At 53.0% G+C, this 12,704-nt stretch overlaps 5 protein-coding genes across 5 annotated transcripts; 2 read left to right on the top strand and 3 right to left on the bottom strand.

Moving 5' to 3' along the window:
- Positions 1-53: 53 nt before the first annotated feature.
- On the bottom strand, positions 54-2,278 carry CPAR01_07723 (uncharacterized protein; the record flags this gene model as incomplete). The annotated part of the gene is made up of 3 exons (XM_060491992.1): positions 54-798; positions 883-2,168; positions 2,216-2,278. 3 exons carry the CDS (start codon positions 2,276-2,278, stop codon positions 54-56), a joined length of 2,094 nt encoding a protein of 697 aa, XP_060348362.1.
- Positions 2,279-3,164: 886 nt separating this feature from the next.
- On the bottom strand, positions 3,165-4,910 carry CPAR01_07722 (uncharacterized protein; the record flags this gene model as incomplete). The annotated part of the gene is made up of 4 exons (XM_060491991.1): positions 3,165-4,000; positions 4,072-4,399; positions 4,464-4,614; positions 4,717-4,910. 4 exons carry the CDS (start codon positions 4,908-4,910, stop codon positions 3,165-3,167), a joined length of 1,509 nt encoding a protein of 502 aa, XP_060348361.1.
- A 787-nt stretch (positions 4,911-5,697) lies between these two features.
- CPAR01_07721 (uncharacterized protein) lies at positions 5,698-9,080 on the top strand (the record flags this gene model as incomplete). The annotated part of the gene is made up of 2 exons (XM_060491990.1): positions 5,698-6,197; positions 6,254-9,080. 2 exons carry the CDS (start codon positions 5,698-5,700, stop codon positions 9,078-9,080), a joined length of 3,327 nt encoding a protein of 1,108 aa, XP_060348360.1.
- Positions 9,081-9,346: 266 nt separating this feature from the next.
- Positions 9,347-11,098, bottom strand: CPAR01_07720 (H3 K56 histone acetylation protein KAT11; the record flags this gene model as incomplete). Its single annotated transcript, XM_060491989.1, has 1 exon — positions 9,347-11,098. The coding sequence occupies one exon, from the start codon at positions 11,096-11,098 to the stop codon at positions 9,347-9,349; it is 1,752 nt and encodes a 583-aa protein (XP_060348359.1).
- A 362-nt stretch (positions 11,099-11,460) lies between these two features.
- CPAR01_07719 (RNase III domain-containing protein) lies at positions 11,461-12,660 on the top strand (the record flags this gene model as incomplete). The annotated part of the gene is made up of 3 exons (XM_060491988.1): positions 11,461-12,058; positions 12,171-12,406; positions 12,511-12,660. 3 exons carry the CDS (start codon positions 11,461-11,463, stop codon positions 12,658-12,660), a joined length of 984 nt encoding a protein of 327 aa, XP_060348358.1.
- Positions 12,661-12,704: the final 44 nt, after the last annotated feature.

Here is a 12,704-nt window from a genome sequence, read left to right as displayed (position 1 = left end):
AACAGTATCAATTGTATTACAAAGTAGTTGACGGCCATACGCTAGCTTTCACTTTAGAAGCCATCGAGGTGGGATCCAGATGGCCAAACTAGACTCGTGCCGGAGAACGACATGCCGGAATCGCCCAAGATGTGATCTGCAACTCCCCATGGGAACGCGTCCGGTTGAAATCCGGCCCCTGTGTTTGTCCCACCGTAACTAACATCGTTACTCCAGCTGCCCCCCTCCGTGAAGAACGCATTCTCATCTACCTCTGGATCGACAGCAGAAGAAAGCTGTGAGGCATTTTGTGCCGCCGGATGATTTCTAGTCGAAGTGATATGACGGCCCATACTGCCTCTTTGCACACCACCCATTCGTGGGTTCAGTGACCCTGTCTGACGCGGCTCGACTTGATGGGAGTTCTCAGAAGAATTCGAGACAGCATTGTGTCTGCAATCCGAGTTGTTGCCAACGTCTACAACTCGGGGTTGCCCGTTGCTCAATAGCCGACGAATGGTATCGAGACTTCTTCCGCTTCCGGGGGTATGTGAAGCTTCCTGCTGGAGTATACGACATGCGGCTGCAAGCCTGGCTGCCGCGTTTTCTCTCTCGATACCAGTTGATGCTCTTTTCAGCTCTTCGGCTTCAACTGTAGCAGCTGTATATATGCAGTAGCTGACTTGATACGTCATTAGTCGATGAGGGAAAGTCGTTGAGAATAGTGAATGAATCGAGTGAATCTTCTTCGAATGGCGTACGCAAACCTCGAGCGCCTTCTCCTTGATTGTGGTGTCGGAAGAGCTCAAATACGGCCTTCTTAAGAGAATGTGTAGAGCATGGTAAAGGAGACTTTCCTTGTGTCAAAACCGGGTCTACTGAGAGAGAGCGAAGAGAACTTACTTCAATGACACAATATGTGGGGGAGGGCTTTGATCCAACATGGATGCGTCCTCGATTCTCAATGGACTCGGAATCTCATGATACCACTGACATATCCTGCTGTCAAGCTCCTCCATCTGTGTAGTGAACTCCTCGTTCCTGCTTGTGCTTGAGAACAGCAACATCATATCTGTAGTGGCTTCGTGAAGCCGGCAAAACGCACAAAAGGCTGATGTCGTCCAGGAAGGCGAAGCAACAAAGTTTTCGGAGACTTCGGTAGCTTGAACAGGCTTCCAGGAGCGTTGATCGTCAACTTTATCCAGTATATCCTGAGCAGGGTAAGGACGTCGTATCAGAGAAGGCGGACGGCCTAGGGCCAGGCTGAGTGTCTTATCCCAGATGTAAGCTGAGTTGTACAGCCTCTTTCGAGTCTCTATCTCAGCAGGTGTCCATCTCTCAAGCCTGGAGAGCTTAGTGATGTCCAGGTGAAGCCCAATGTCTTTCATCATCCGTACTGCCATGCCGGTGTATAACCAACCTTCGGAGCTTTTTCCCATGGCACACTGGCGCCCGCCTAGAATCAGCAACCCCTGAATTGTAGGGATCGCTGGCTTCATGGCCGTCATTTCCTTCAGTAACAGCTCCCTTGCACGTGCGATGAACTGGTCGCCTCTCCCCACTCCAGCTGCTGCGGTAACTTGCTCAGGCAGATGTCGAGCTGCTAGACCGAAGATACATAGGAGCAAGAAATCGGTGCAATATGGTCCTCCGAGAGCCAGATCCATCATTAGGATAGGTCTGTAGACACAGCTATGAAGTGGATGTAGCCACGTCCAATAGATATCAAGAAGAGCCATGCCGAGAGTGGTGTCGATGCCGGTGCCGTTCATTGCTGGCTTCGCGGCGATCAGAGGCAGCCACACCGAGTCCATCAAAGCATACTGAGACTGTAAAACTTCTACTTGTGCTCGCTTTGGGTCGCTATCCTGATGTTCGCCGGTCAGGTGGGTTTCCTCAAGGGAGCCAGCATGAAAGCGACTTGTCGGACCATTGTAGATGACAGTACCGTCCTCTCCGAGGCCGACCTGGAACCAAAGCGAACCCTCCGTGTCGGCATTGGCTTCAGCAGCACGACTACCATCGTGAGATAGTGGGTGGCTGCGAGCCGTACCGGGATTCGTAATATCGGTATCAGGTGTCTCGAGGTCTGGCTGAGGCTCGTTGGAAGACCGAATCGGACTCCTCATTGATGCCTCTAGATTCCGAATGCGAGCATTTGCCTCTCGAAGTCGGAACTCGGTCGAGTTCTGTGCCGGCCAGCTGCAAGTCTCCCCGGACCGGCGGCATCCCGTACAGATGGGCCGATTTCCACTGCACTTGACCTTGCGAGCTTTGCAGCTTGAGCACGCAAATCCATAGCGGCGAGCTTTCCGGGCAGCAGAAGATGCCGAGGCGGAGGCTATCTGTGCTTTCGGCGTTTGCAGACCGGCTTCGGCATCTTCACTTCCGTCGGAGCCTGCCATAGGCCGGACAGAAAGTTATTCGGTGGCTTTCTGGGGAGTATCCAGTATTACTGTAAAGTGAGGAGACCGAGATCAGGCAAAGATGTGGCAAGTCGAGCCGAATATACTGGCAAAGTTGTGAAGGTGAGATGTGAAGTCTCAACAGTATTCACGGCATTTCCCCACAAGCCGCCTCCTCATTGCGGGGAAGCGAGGAGATGCCGACGGGATGCCGCTAACACACCACGTAGACGTGATCCTATTTGCCTAGGCCAACATAAACGCTCCCTCCTCCTTTTTAACTGATTCCAATTTCTTTGTTCAGCAGCTCGAACCATCAGGGACTGACGACCCCCCTAGCATGGGCTTTAAGAGACAGAAGGGGAAGTGCGAAGAGGTGTATCCTCACATAGTAGCTTTGAGAACTGGGGCCGTGTCAAGCAAAAGAGAATTTGATGCACATATTATAACTTCATCATCCTTATGCCGAAGCGATCATACATGTTACATCTATTGTACGTGATGCATATCCTCATGCCTGGCGCCGCCGGCTAGGCTCTACGTCCTATTAATATATACAAGGTCCAGCAAGGTTGGTGCCCATGTAGACAGCTCGGACATACTCCTCATTCCAATAGAGCTTAAAAAGCGAATGTGGCTGAAATCATTACACAGTGCTCAAGAGCGTTGTAACCAAGTTGGATTTCCTGACTATGTGCTCTGCACCAAAATCTTGTATCCAGGCACTTCGGCACCTCTGAGTTGATTAAGTGTGATCTATGTAGTCCTTGACAGCTGAGATCAGGGAACATATCGGTACAGAGGATGGTCATCGCCCTCCTCGGACACTTCTGGAGGAACATAGTCCAGATCGCTTTTGCCGTACTTCTCGTCACGCTTCTTGTTCTGCAATCTTAAGCAAAGACTAAGAGTAGCAGCTATGATAGCCGCGCCAAACAATAGTCCAGCACAAATCCACATACCCTTGGAATACCAAGGTTGAGCCGATTTCGGGAACAAACGAGCTCCAAGAATAGGCCCACACTGTCCAACCATACCGAACAAGGCCAAACCTGCGCCGCGTTTAGATGCCGAGCCTTGATTATCCGTTACCCACGTAAAGGTGATGGCAACCGCCGGGAACACTCCCGCGCAAACAAGGAAAGTTGCAAAGTAGCGGACCCCAGTGCTGTGGATTGTTGCAAGCAGGACATAACCAATGGCCCCCACGGAACAGAACAAGGCGATAAAGATACCTCGACTCCTAAGACGATCCGAAACAAAGCTGGCAGAGACACAGACCACATACGCGGTCAGGTAGGGGCAAGCGGACAGACCCTGAGCACGAAGTGAAGTAAAGCCCATGGCCTCAAGAATCGTGGGTAGGTATGCCGGAAGGGATCCAAAGGCGGTGTTGAGACTGAAGATGATGATAGCTTGCAAGTAGTTCTTGTAGTCGAAAAACGCAGCGAAAGCTTGCTTTCCGTTTAACTTTCCGCTTCTTTTTTCGCCGCGGCCTTTTATGGCGCGATGACTGATGATCTCGTTCTCGCGGGAGCTGAGGAAACGGCACTCGGCTGGGGAGGCAGGGAGGAAGAAGTATGCCACGACGGCGAGAATTATCGTTGGGGCACCCTCTAGAAGATTAATGAGTCAGTCAATAACTTTGAGTATCACTTAGGTAGAACATGGTTCTTGCCACACTTACCCACAAGAAAGAGGAGTTGCCAGCTGTGAATAGACGCCTTCACGTGCAGCAGGCCGTAAGCAATTGCAGAGGCAACACAGCTCGCAAGCGGTGCGAATGAAATGAAAAGCCCGTATCGGAGACCCATCTCACCACGATGATAGAAGAAGGTCAAGTATAGTGCGACAGCTGGGATAAATCCAGCCTCGAAAGCTCCAATCAAAAAGCGCAGAGCCATCATGCCTGCGAGATTGGTTGTGACTGCTTGAAGCATGCTCATGGCGCCCCATCCAGAAACCATCATTGCAGTCCATAATGGCAAGGGAACGAAGGTCCAGACGATAATCAACTGGGGGATTCGACTGTCAGCGACAAGAAGCCAGAGACTGGAGAGTCTGTAGAGAGAGTCTCACCCAATGAAACAAGATGTAGCCAATGTATAGAACGGTCACGATCCAAGAGTAATCGTCCGAAGTAATACCCCAGTCTTTCCCCATGCCCGCAGTGTATGCGTTCCCGACATTGCCGCGATCAATGTAAGAGCAGAAATTAAGGGCTCCGAGCCTGCGTAGACAATGTTGTCAGTAAATAGAAACTGTCTTAATGCAAGGTCCTGGCCAAGAAGACGAACAGAGCTTTCCTGCTGGCCAAGAGTAAGGTACTCACAGGGGTATCAGACTCCAATCGAGCTTTCTCAAGGCAGAGCCCTCTTCCTCGCTGGTCCAAGTGACTGTGGCTGTGCCATCTCCCGACTTCAAGTCGTCAACAACATTAATCTCTTCCATTCGACCGCCGGAAGAAGGCTTGGTGTCTTCGACGTGGGTTGGATCCTGCTTCGCTTCTTGGCGCGTAGCTGACATGGTAACAGCAGAGTCTTGTAAAGAACCCGTGAAGAACTCTTGGGCGAATTGGTTAGAGTCGATACGGCCGAGGAAGGGCTTCTCAAAATTACAACTTGAGCTTCTTGAGGACGGCTTTTCGCACACTTTCGTAGGAGATCATAATGGACTTATGTTCAACTTATTCCAGTCATTGTGAGCTTGTCTCAAGTGGACCAAAATATCATCCAGACATCCGGAGAGAGGTTTGCCTACCCCACGGGGAAGGCTCCCCCGCCAAAATCTCAAGCCAACTCATACTAGGTGGGTAGACTAAGAAAGCCATCACACTAGGTCTCGGTATCAATGCCGAGTGATGTGCTGTAGACCAGGAGGCACGAACCTCTGGTAATACAGATTTGGTCAAATAAATGTGTCCATGGGAGATACCGAATAATCAAAAGAGATAGAGGGGGAGATGCCGAGGAGAACCCCGCAGATCGGATTGAGTTACCGAGCTTGCTGTGTAAGATTCCGAACAGCCCTGTAGCGCAGGCTTTCGCAGAATAATCTGAGCCCTCGGGCGGGCAAATGGAAGGCTAAGCAAGAACGTCATATCCTCCAATAGACTGGCTGAGGACATCGGATAGCTTCCGAAAGACGGCATTCATGAGCGTTACCCGATTTCGCTCAACTGATCTCGAAGGCGCGGTTTTAACTTGACAAGTCAAAAAGAACGCGTCCTGCCAGGGTTTCAACGATCTCCTGAGTGCATCGGGATTTCAACCTTTTTCAATTGTCTGTCAAGCGTACATTGCTCGCTTTTGCCATGGCGACCTCTAATCCATCAGATGAGTTCACCATACTCACCCCGAATGCCATGCTTGGCTACGGATATGACTCGAATCATTTCTGGTACGGTATCAACAAGTACAAGCCCAGCGCCATAATTGTCGACAGCGGCTCCACCGATGGCGGGCCGTATAAGCTCGGCATGGGCAAGATGACGTGCGGCCGCGGCTCCTACACGCGAGACCTCGAGCCCATTCTCGCAGCATGTTATCACCATAAGATCAAAGTCCTGATTGGCTCTGCCGGAGGTGACGGCAGCAACAAGCATGTTGCTGAGATGCTCGATCTGGTCAAGGAAATCACGGAAAGTAACGGATACTCATTCAAAGTGGCGACGATCCAGGCGGGAATGGATCGCGAATGGATCAAGTCGAGGATCTCTCAAAATCGAGTCGGGCCGTGTGGTCCTGTGGAACCTTTGGTCTCCGAGGTTGTGGATGGTGCTGTAGATGTTGTTGCGCAAATGGGATCTGAGCCGTGAGTCTGCTTATGGAATTAGGGATTGGATACTCTTAACTAACATGGAGTTGAAGATACATCGAGGCATTGAAGGGAGACCCGGACATCATCATAGGCGGAAGATCCTATGACCCTGCCCCCTTTGCTGCGTTTTCAATCTCCCGAGGAGTGTTGCCCGACGTTGCGTGGCACATGGGCAAGATTATGGAATGCGGCGGCATCTGTGCCGTACCCAAGGGACGATCAATGGTAGCAACCATGAGAAAGGAGTCCTTTGACCTCACACCCTTGTCACCAGCAGAACGATGCACTCCTCTCTCCGTTGCAGCTCATACTCTCTATGAGAAGACGAGACCAGACCGCCTTCCCGGCCCAGGCGGCATCCTAAACCTCGACAATGCCAAGTACGAACAAATCACGCCAAAGACGTGTCGTGTATCCGGGGCCCGTTTCGAGACGACGCCATATCAAGTCAAACTCGAAGGCGTTACCCATCTAGGATATCGCACGATCTTCATCGGTGGCATCCGAGATCCCATTCTGATCGACCAAATTGACGACTTTTTGGAGAGAGTCCGCAAGTATTCCCAGAATCTGTTCCCGGAGCTCGACAAGACGGAACAATGCCAACTCTTGTACCACGTTTACGGGAAGAATGGTGTGATGGGCCCTCTAGAGCCAGTCCAGGGCCGTCCCCACGAGATTGCGGTCTTGGGAGAGGTCGTTGCACCCACGTCTGAACTCTCACATACGATCGCGAACAACGTTCGGGCTTCCATCTTGCATTTTGCGTATCCAGATCAAGTCGCGACGACGGGAAATTTTGCCAGCCCCCTGTCGCCGCATGAACAGGATGCCGGGGCTGTGTTCAAGTTCAGCCTGTATCACTTGGTGGACTTAGATGTCGGCGAAGAGTCGTCAATCTTCCCCGTTCAGCATACGTCCATCAGCTCTTCCAAGTCATCAGCAACTCCTGAGCTGAGTCTTTCCAAGGAGAAGTTTGGGGAACTTGAAAACGGTAACCTTGCACCTTTGACGAAGAAGACAGTGACAACAGAGGAGACCACGCTCAATGAGGTTGCACGCATTATCCGGTCCAAGAACTCTGGACCGTTTGAGATGACGTTTGATGTCATGTTTGACGACCCTGCCGCTTACAGGCGCGTCAAAGACTCCAATATCTTCACCAACGATACGATCAAGAAGTTGTACCGCGTCGACGACAGTGACATCTTGACAAACATGTACTTTGACCCAGCCCTTGCTTGGAAATGCACGATCAAGCGACCATGGCCCCAAGGCAGCGTTGGCGAGCGCGATACCCTCGGGACTCAGCAGCACGCACCTCTTCTTAGCATTCGAGTTCCTGCGGCAAAGGAAGTCAATGGATTTACAACAAATGGGGTTCAATCTGTCACAGGGGCTTGTAATAGCGCTATCAATGTAACGACCAAGTCCGTTTCGCGAGGAGATCTCACGGCGCAAGGTGTTGTGGAGGAGATCTGGGCAGGCCTCGGACTCCCTTCCGACTCCTTGAGCTCAGTGAACTTGGAGAACGGCGGTGCCCCGACTTTGCCATCATCATTCAAGGTTGGCATCCTCGCACAGAGCTCGATCGCGTTATCAGCTCTTGCCGCATCACAAATTCACGCCCTGCGCAATGCCGCTGCCGTTCCCAAGGTCGACGTTCCCCTTCAGCACGCCACAGTTGAGTTCAAGTCAGAGAGACTCTACACCCTCGACGGCAAGCCGACACCATCACCATGGGGTCCCATTGGCGGACTGCACAAGACCTCGGACGGCCATGTCCGGATCCACGATTCCTTTCCCAATCATGCCAATGGGATTCTTAAGATGGTAGGCCTGCCTGTTGGATCGAACAGACAACAACTTTCCGACAAGGTTGCCGATTGGGCCAGCATCGACCTCGAGACGGCCGCCACAGTGGAGGGAAAGATGGCGGCATATGCTCTGAGGTCCTATCGCCAGTGGGACGCCCTTCCACAGTCAAAAGCCATCAGTGACTTCCCCATCGAAATTGCTCAACTCTCATCAGCCGGGCTTAAGGGTCTTCCCGAGAGAATGGCAGCAGGCAACTCAAAATGCCTCCAAGGTCTCCGCGTCGTCGAAATGAGCCGGGTGATCGCCGCGCCCTTGTGCGGAAAGACGCTCGCAGCTCATGGCGCGGACGTAATCTGGGTCACTTCACCGAACCTGCCCGACCTTCCGACCATGGATCGTGACTTTGGCAGAGGGAAGAGAACGGTCCAGCTGGATATCCACAACCATTCTGACAAGGCCCAGCTCATCGAGCTGATCCAGACGTGCGACGTATTTGTCCAGGGGTTCCGCCCCGGCAGCCTGGCCAGCTACGGTCTGTCGTCCGAGGAGCTGGTGAAGATCAACCCGTCCATCATCATCGCCAACATGTCTGCATTCGGGCCCCAAGGACCCTGGTCCAACCGTCGAGGCTACGATTCTTTGGTGCAGACTTGCTCGGGCATGAACGTCTCCGAGGCAGAGCACGCCGGGCAGGGAGAAGCTGCCCGTCCGACACCCTGTCAAGCTCTGGACCATGCTGGCGGATACCTGCTCGCAACAGGTGTCACCGCAGCTCTATACAAGAGGGCGAAGTCAGGCGGATCGTACAAGGTTGACGTTTCCCTCGCGGGCGTGATGAAATACCTGCGAAGTCTGGGACAGTATTCAGGGGCTAGCGGATTTGAAGGAGTTGGTGACTACGAGAAGCCTGAGGACGTCCCCAGCGAGTTTTTCGAGACTCGAAAGACGGGGTTCGGCCCCATGACTGCAATCAGACATAGTGCCCGGGTCGAAGGTTGCGAGGTTGGTTGGGATGTGATGCCGAAGCCGCTAGGTTCAGATGATACGCAATGGCTGTGATGATTATGGGCACTGTGGTTTACGCGAATCGAGACCATTTCGTGTTTAATGAAGATCTACAAATGCGGTAAACTTGCTGCCTCAATTCAACATTTTGATCAATTTGGGGCAACGTAACAATGTGCCCTTGATGTCCTGTCCTCATCGGGCTTTCCCAAACCCTATCCCAGTATCCGTAGGTAAACACAAACCATCCTGTTACCTGGTATTCCTGATCCAACGCCTTGCTAGTACCCATAAGATGCCTGACTCCTTGTCCTTCGAAGTCATACGTCACGCTTCTTGCGGACGAGACCGGCTCCTAACACGTTGACTTGCGGAGTTTCCCCTCCGTTCGCCGCTGCGGCCGCGGATTCGTCTTTAGACTTCTTTCGGATGAGCCCCGTACTGAGGACGTTAACCTTGGTCGGCGGCTCATCTGAAGTAGGAGTCGCGGAGTCCTCCGGGCGCTTGCGCTTAATAAGGCCCGAGATGACATTCACGGCGTTCGCCGAAGAGCCATTTGACGCTGGCGTTGGAGTCTCCTTCCTGCCCACGACCTGCATGCCCCAATCGTCTCCCATGCCGACCTCGCTGATCCATCGCCGCGTGCCGCTAGCTGCGATCTCAGGTTTGGCAAAGTCTAGGCGTAGAAGAAGCTCATTGACTCTCTTGTAATCGTTCTCATCGACAATCTTGCGGCCCCTACCCTCAGCAGGCCAGAAGTAATAGGCAGTCGAGATTGGCTTGTCTAGCAGGTAGTTACGCTGTTGGGTTTTGATGCGTGGCTGTCTTGACTTAACGACTCCCGTCAAATTGGACTTGTTCTTCTTATGTTTGTTTTTGCTCTCGGGCTTCTCTGGCTTAGTCTTGGTCTTAGTCGGTGTGCCGGAAGGTGGCACGGGGAACAGCTTGCGAGGGGTGGACATGGGTGTGACGGGCCGTACTGCCTTCTGCTTGCTAGGCGTGACGGGCGGGTTGGACGCATCGAAAGAAGGGTTCGGCGTTGGGAGATTTGCAGAGGCACTGTCAGTATGCACTTGCTCGGCCTCCTCATCAAAGACAACCCAGATGAAGCCCGTGAGCCGACCGCTGGAACACTCTTGTCTGTATGCCATCATTTCCCAGAAGGTATCCAAGCTCTTCACGCTCTTCCACTGTCCAGTGGTCTTGATTTGCTTCGACTTGCCCGCTTCTTCATCCAGCTCGTCTCGGAATCGGGATTTCGGATCGTCTGGGAACCGGGGGATAAGGCATCGTGCGGGTACCCAATCGTACTCCTTAGTGTAATGCGAGATCTTCTCGAGAGCGTGACCCAGGACCCAATTTGACGCGCTCTTTGGGGTCTTGGGCAGGAAAGCCTTGGTTTCGTAATTGTCAAGTCCCGGGATGACGAGGTAGCCTTTGACAGTACCCCATGGAGCTCCCTTTCCCACGGGAGGGTTCTCCAAGAGAGAGTCTAGGACTTTGCACCACCACTTCACTAGTCCTCTGTCATCGAGCACATGCTTGCCACTGTACTCGACAGAGCCAGGGAAGAGGTATTGATCTTGAGCCCGGGCGAAGAGACTAACGATGGATTGAATGCCCTTGCGCCTGCGCTGCTCGACCAGGTACGAAACAAAGGTACTGCTAATCTCCTTGACTGGCGATGAGGTGCCTTTGGGAAGGTTGAGAAGCTTCAGGTAGCCAGTTGAATCGGCTTTGGCAACGAAGAAAGTGCTGGAGTATGCAGTCGTGTAGATGTAGACCTCTAGCGCGAGGACAAGAACTTGCTTCGAGGTAGTCTCCTTGGCTTCAAGCGCAGCGTCGGTAGTGATTGAGGGAATATCGATGGATATTGCAAGAAAATGCTTTTCGCAAAAGGTCTTGTCTTCTCGTTCTTCGGGAGGAGCTGAGTACAGGGCGTCCGTCTTGGTCGGAGGAGTTGAGAGGTGGTAGATGCCAAAGCGGTAGCCCTTGGGCAGAACAGCGGACAGTTTCTCAAGGAGAAGAGCACTGCTCTGGGCGGTGGCCTTGGTTCGGCTTGGAGTCGCCATGATGCTTGAGAAAGGGAAGCTATTCAGTTGGGATTGATTCTCCCGAAGAGATTGTCATGTCATAGTTGTCAATTGAGGAGAAGGCTGAAAGGAATTGAACTTGAGGGGTTGGTCAAGCAGGCTGAGCAAGCTGCAGGACCGTCCCTTCCCTTCCTTTGAGGGACGCGTCGCAGCTCTTCACATGCGTGTCAGAAATAAGTGGAGAAACGCGTTGGGTTTAATTGAAAGGAAGCTGCAAGCATTACCTAAGCCACGGAGTAAGGGACGTACTCACCAAGTCACTAGGGACCGTGCTCGACTCGGAAAGGTACTAGGCCACATGACGACTAGCGCCGGTCGCTGCATGATCCGCCTTCCGCGCGATGCCACGTGACGTCGAGAAATTGTTCCGAGCGCCCATCGCGAAAAAGTTCCCAGCATCAGGAGCTCTAGCTATACGACGGTACGCCCACACCGAAATCCGCACCACACCGTCGTCCCTCCCTCGCCGACCGCCCCCAATGGCAACCAACGGCTCCCGGTCAGCATATAGTCTCACGAGGCAAGCCGCGAGGCATTGCCAATTAGCGGCAAACTCACGAGTCGTCTCTCCTATCCAATGCCTCTCCCGATCCTTTGCGACGACCAGCTCCCGAAAGGAGGCCGAGGCGGAGAGCAAATTCGATCAACGGTCACGGAAAACCGCAGAGGCTGAGCGTCCCGATGAGATGAGACAGCGCCCGAGATGGTCATACACTCCCGAGGGAATGAAGGCACCCTTCTCGCCTCATATCACCAAGAACCCGGCGCGCAGTGTTTGGAAGGTCAACGAGGATCCCAAGAAGCTGGATCAGGTGTACGTGAAGCTTTTGGGTAGAGATGGAGACAAGATGTTGCCGGATGAGACCAAGTGGCTGGCGGTCACGCACAAGAGTTTCGACCAGGGTCGCCGGGGATTCAACGACAAGCTGGCATACTTGGGTAAGGACACACGACTTTGCTCCCAACCAAGCTTCAGTTGCGACAATTAAGTGCGGAGGGGGAAAAAAAAGGCACACGAAGCTGACTCGAGCCGTTGGGCAACGCATTACAGGTAGACAGGCGGTTATTCTCGAGACCACGAACCGCATAGTGACGGGGACCGATTCCTCGAAGAAGGCAATCGTTCCGGAAAAATTGTATCAGCGAACACCCTTTGAGCACCCTGCTCTCACGAGAGTCGACAACCTCAACGCCGAGCAGCCCCAGAAGGTCGTTACGAAAGAAAAGGTCGAGGCGCTGGCGCTCGCTGCCGGTCTCGACAAAGTTTTGCGATGGAAGCCGGCAAAGGTAAGCCCAAAACTCACAGCTCCCTTCCTCCGCCTCATCGGGCTTCCCTCAGGAGGCGACGACACCCTCTCCTGGCTCTGTTTTCTAACAATTGTCGTCTCCAGCCCGAAAACCTTTCTGGCTCTGGCCAGCAAATTGTTCTCAACTCGGCAGTCTTTGCTATCGTCGGAGCCATCACCCTCCAGCACGGCGCCGAAGTGGCAGGTAGAGTTATCAGGGACAGAATATTGAGGCCGCTCTCGGCGAACCGGTAAAGCCGCTAGAAGAGAGACGTCTGTTGTATCATAGGTGTAAAACA

Source organism: Colletotrichum paranaense, assembly GCF_030867605.1.
Source record: "Colletotrichum paranaense strain IMI 384185 chromosome Unknown Scaffold_6.1, whole genome shotgun sequence".
In the NCBI taxonomy this organism is placed as follows: domain Eukaryota; kingdom Fungi; phylum Ascomycota; class Sordariomycetes; order Glomerellales; family Glomerellaceae; genus Colletotrichum; species Colletotrichum paranaense.
The sequence above is the reverse complement of the archived record's forward strand: the minus strand, read 5'-3'. Positions and strand labels throughout refer to the sequence as shown.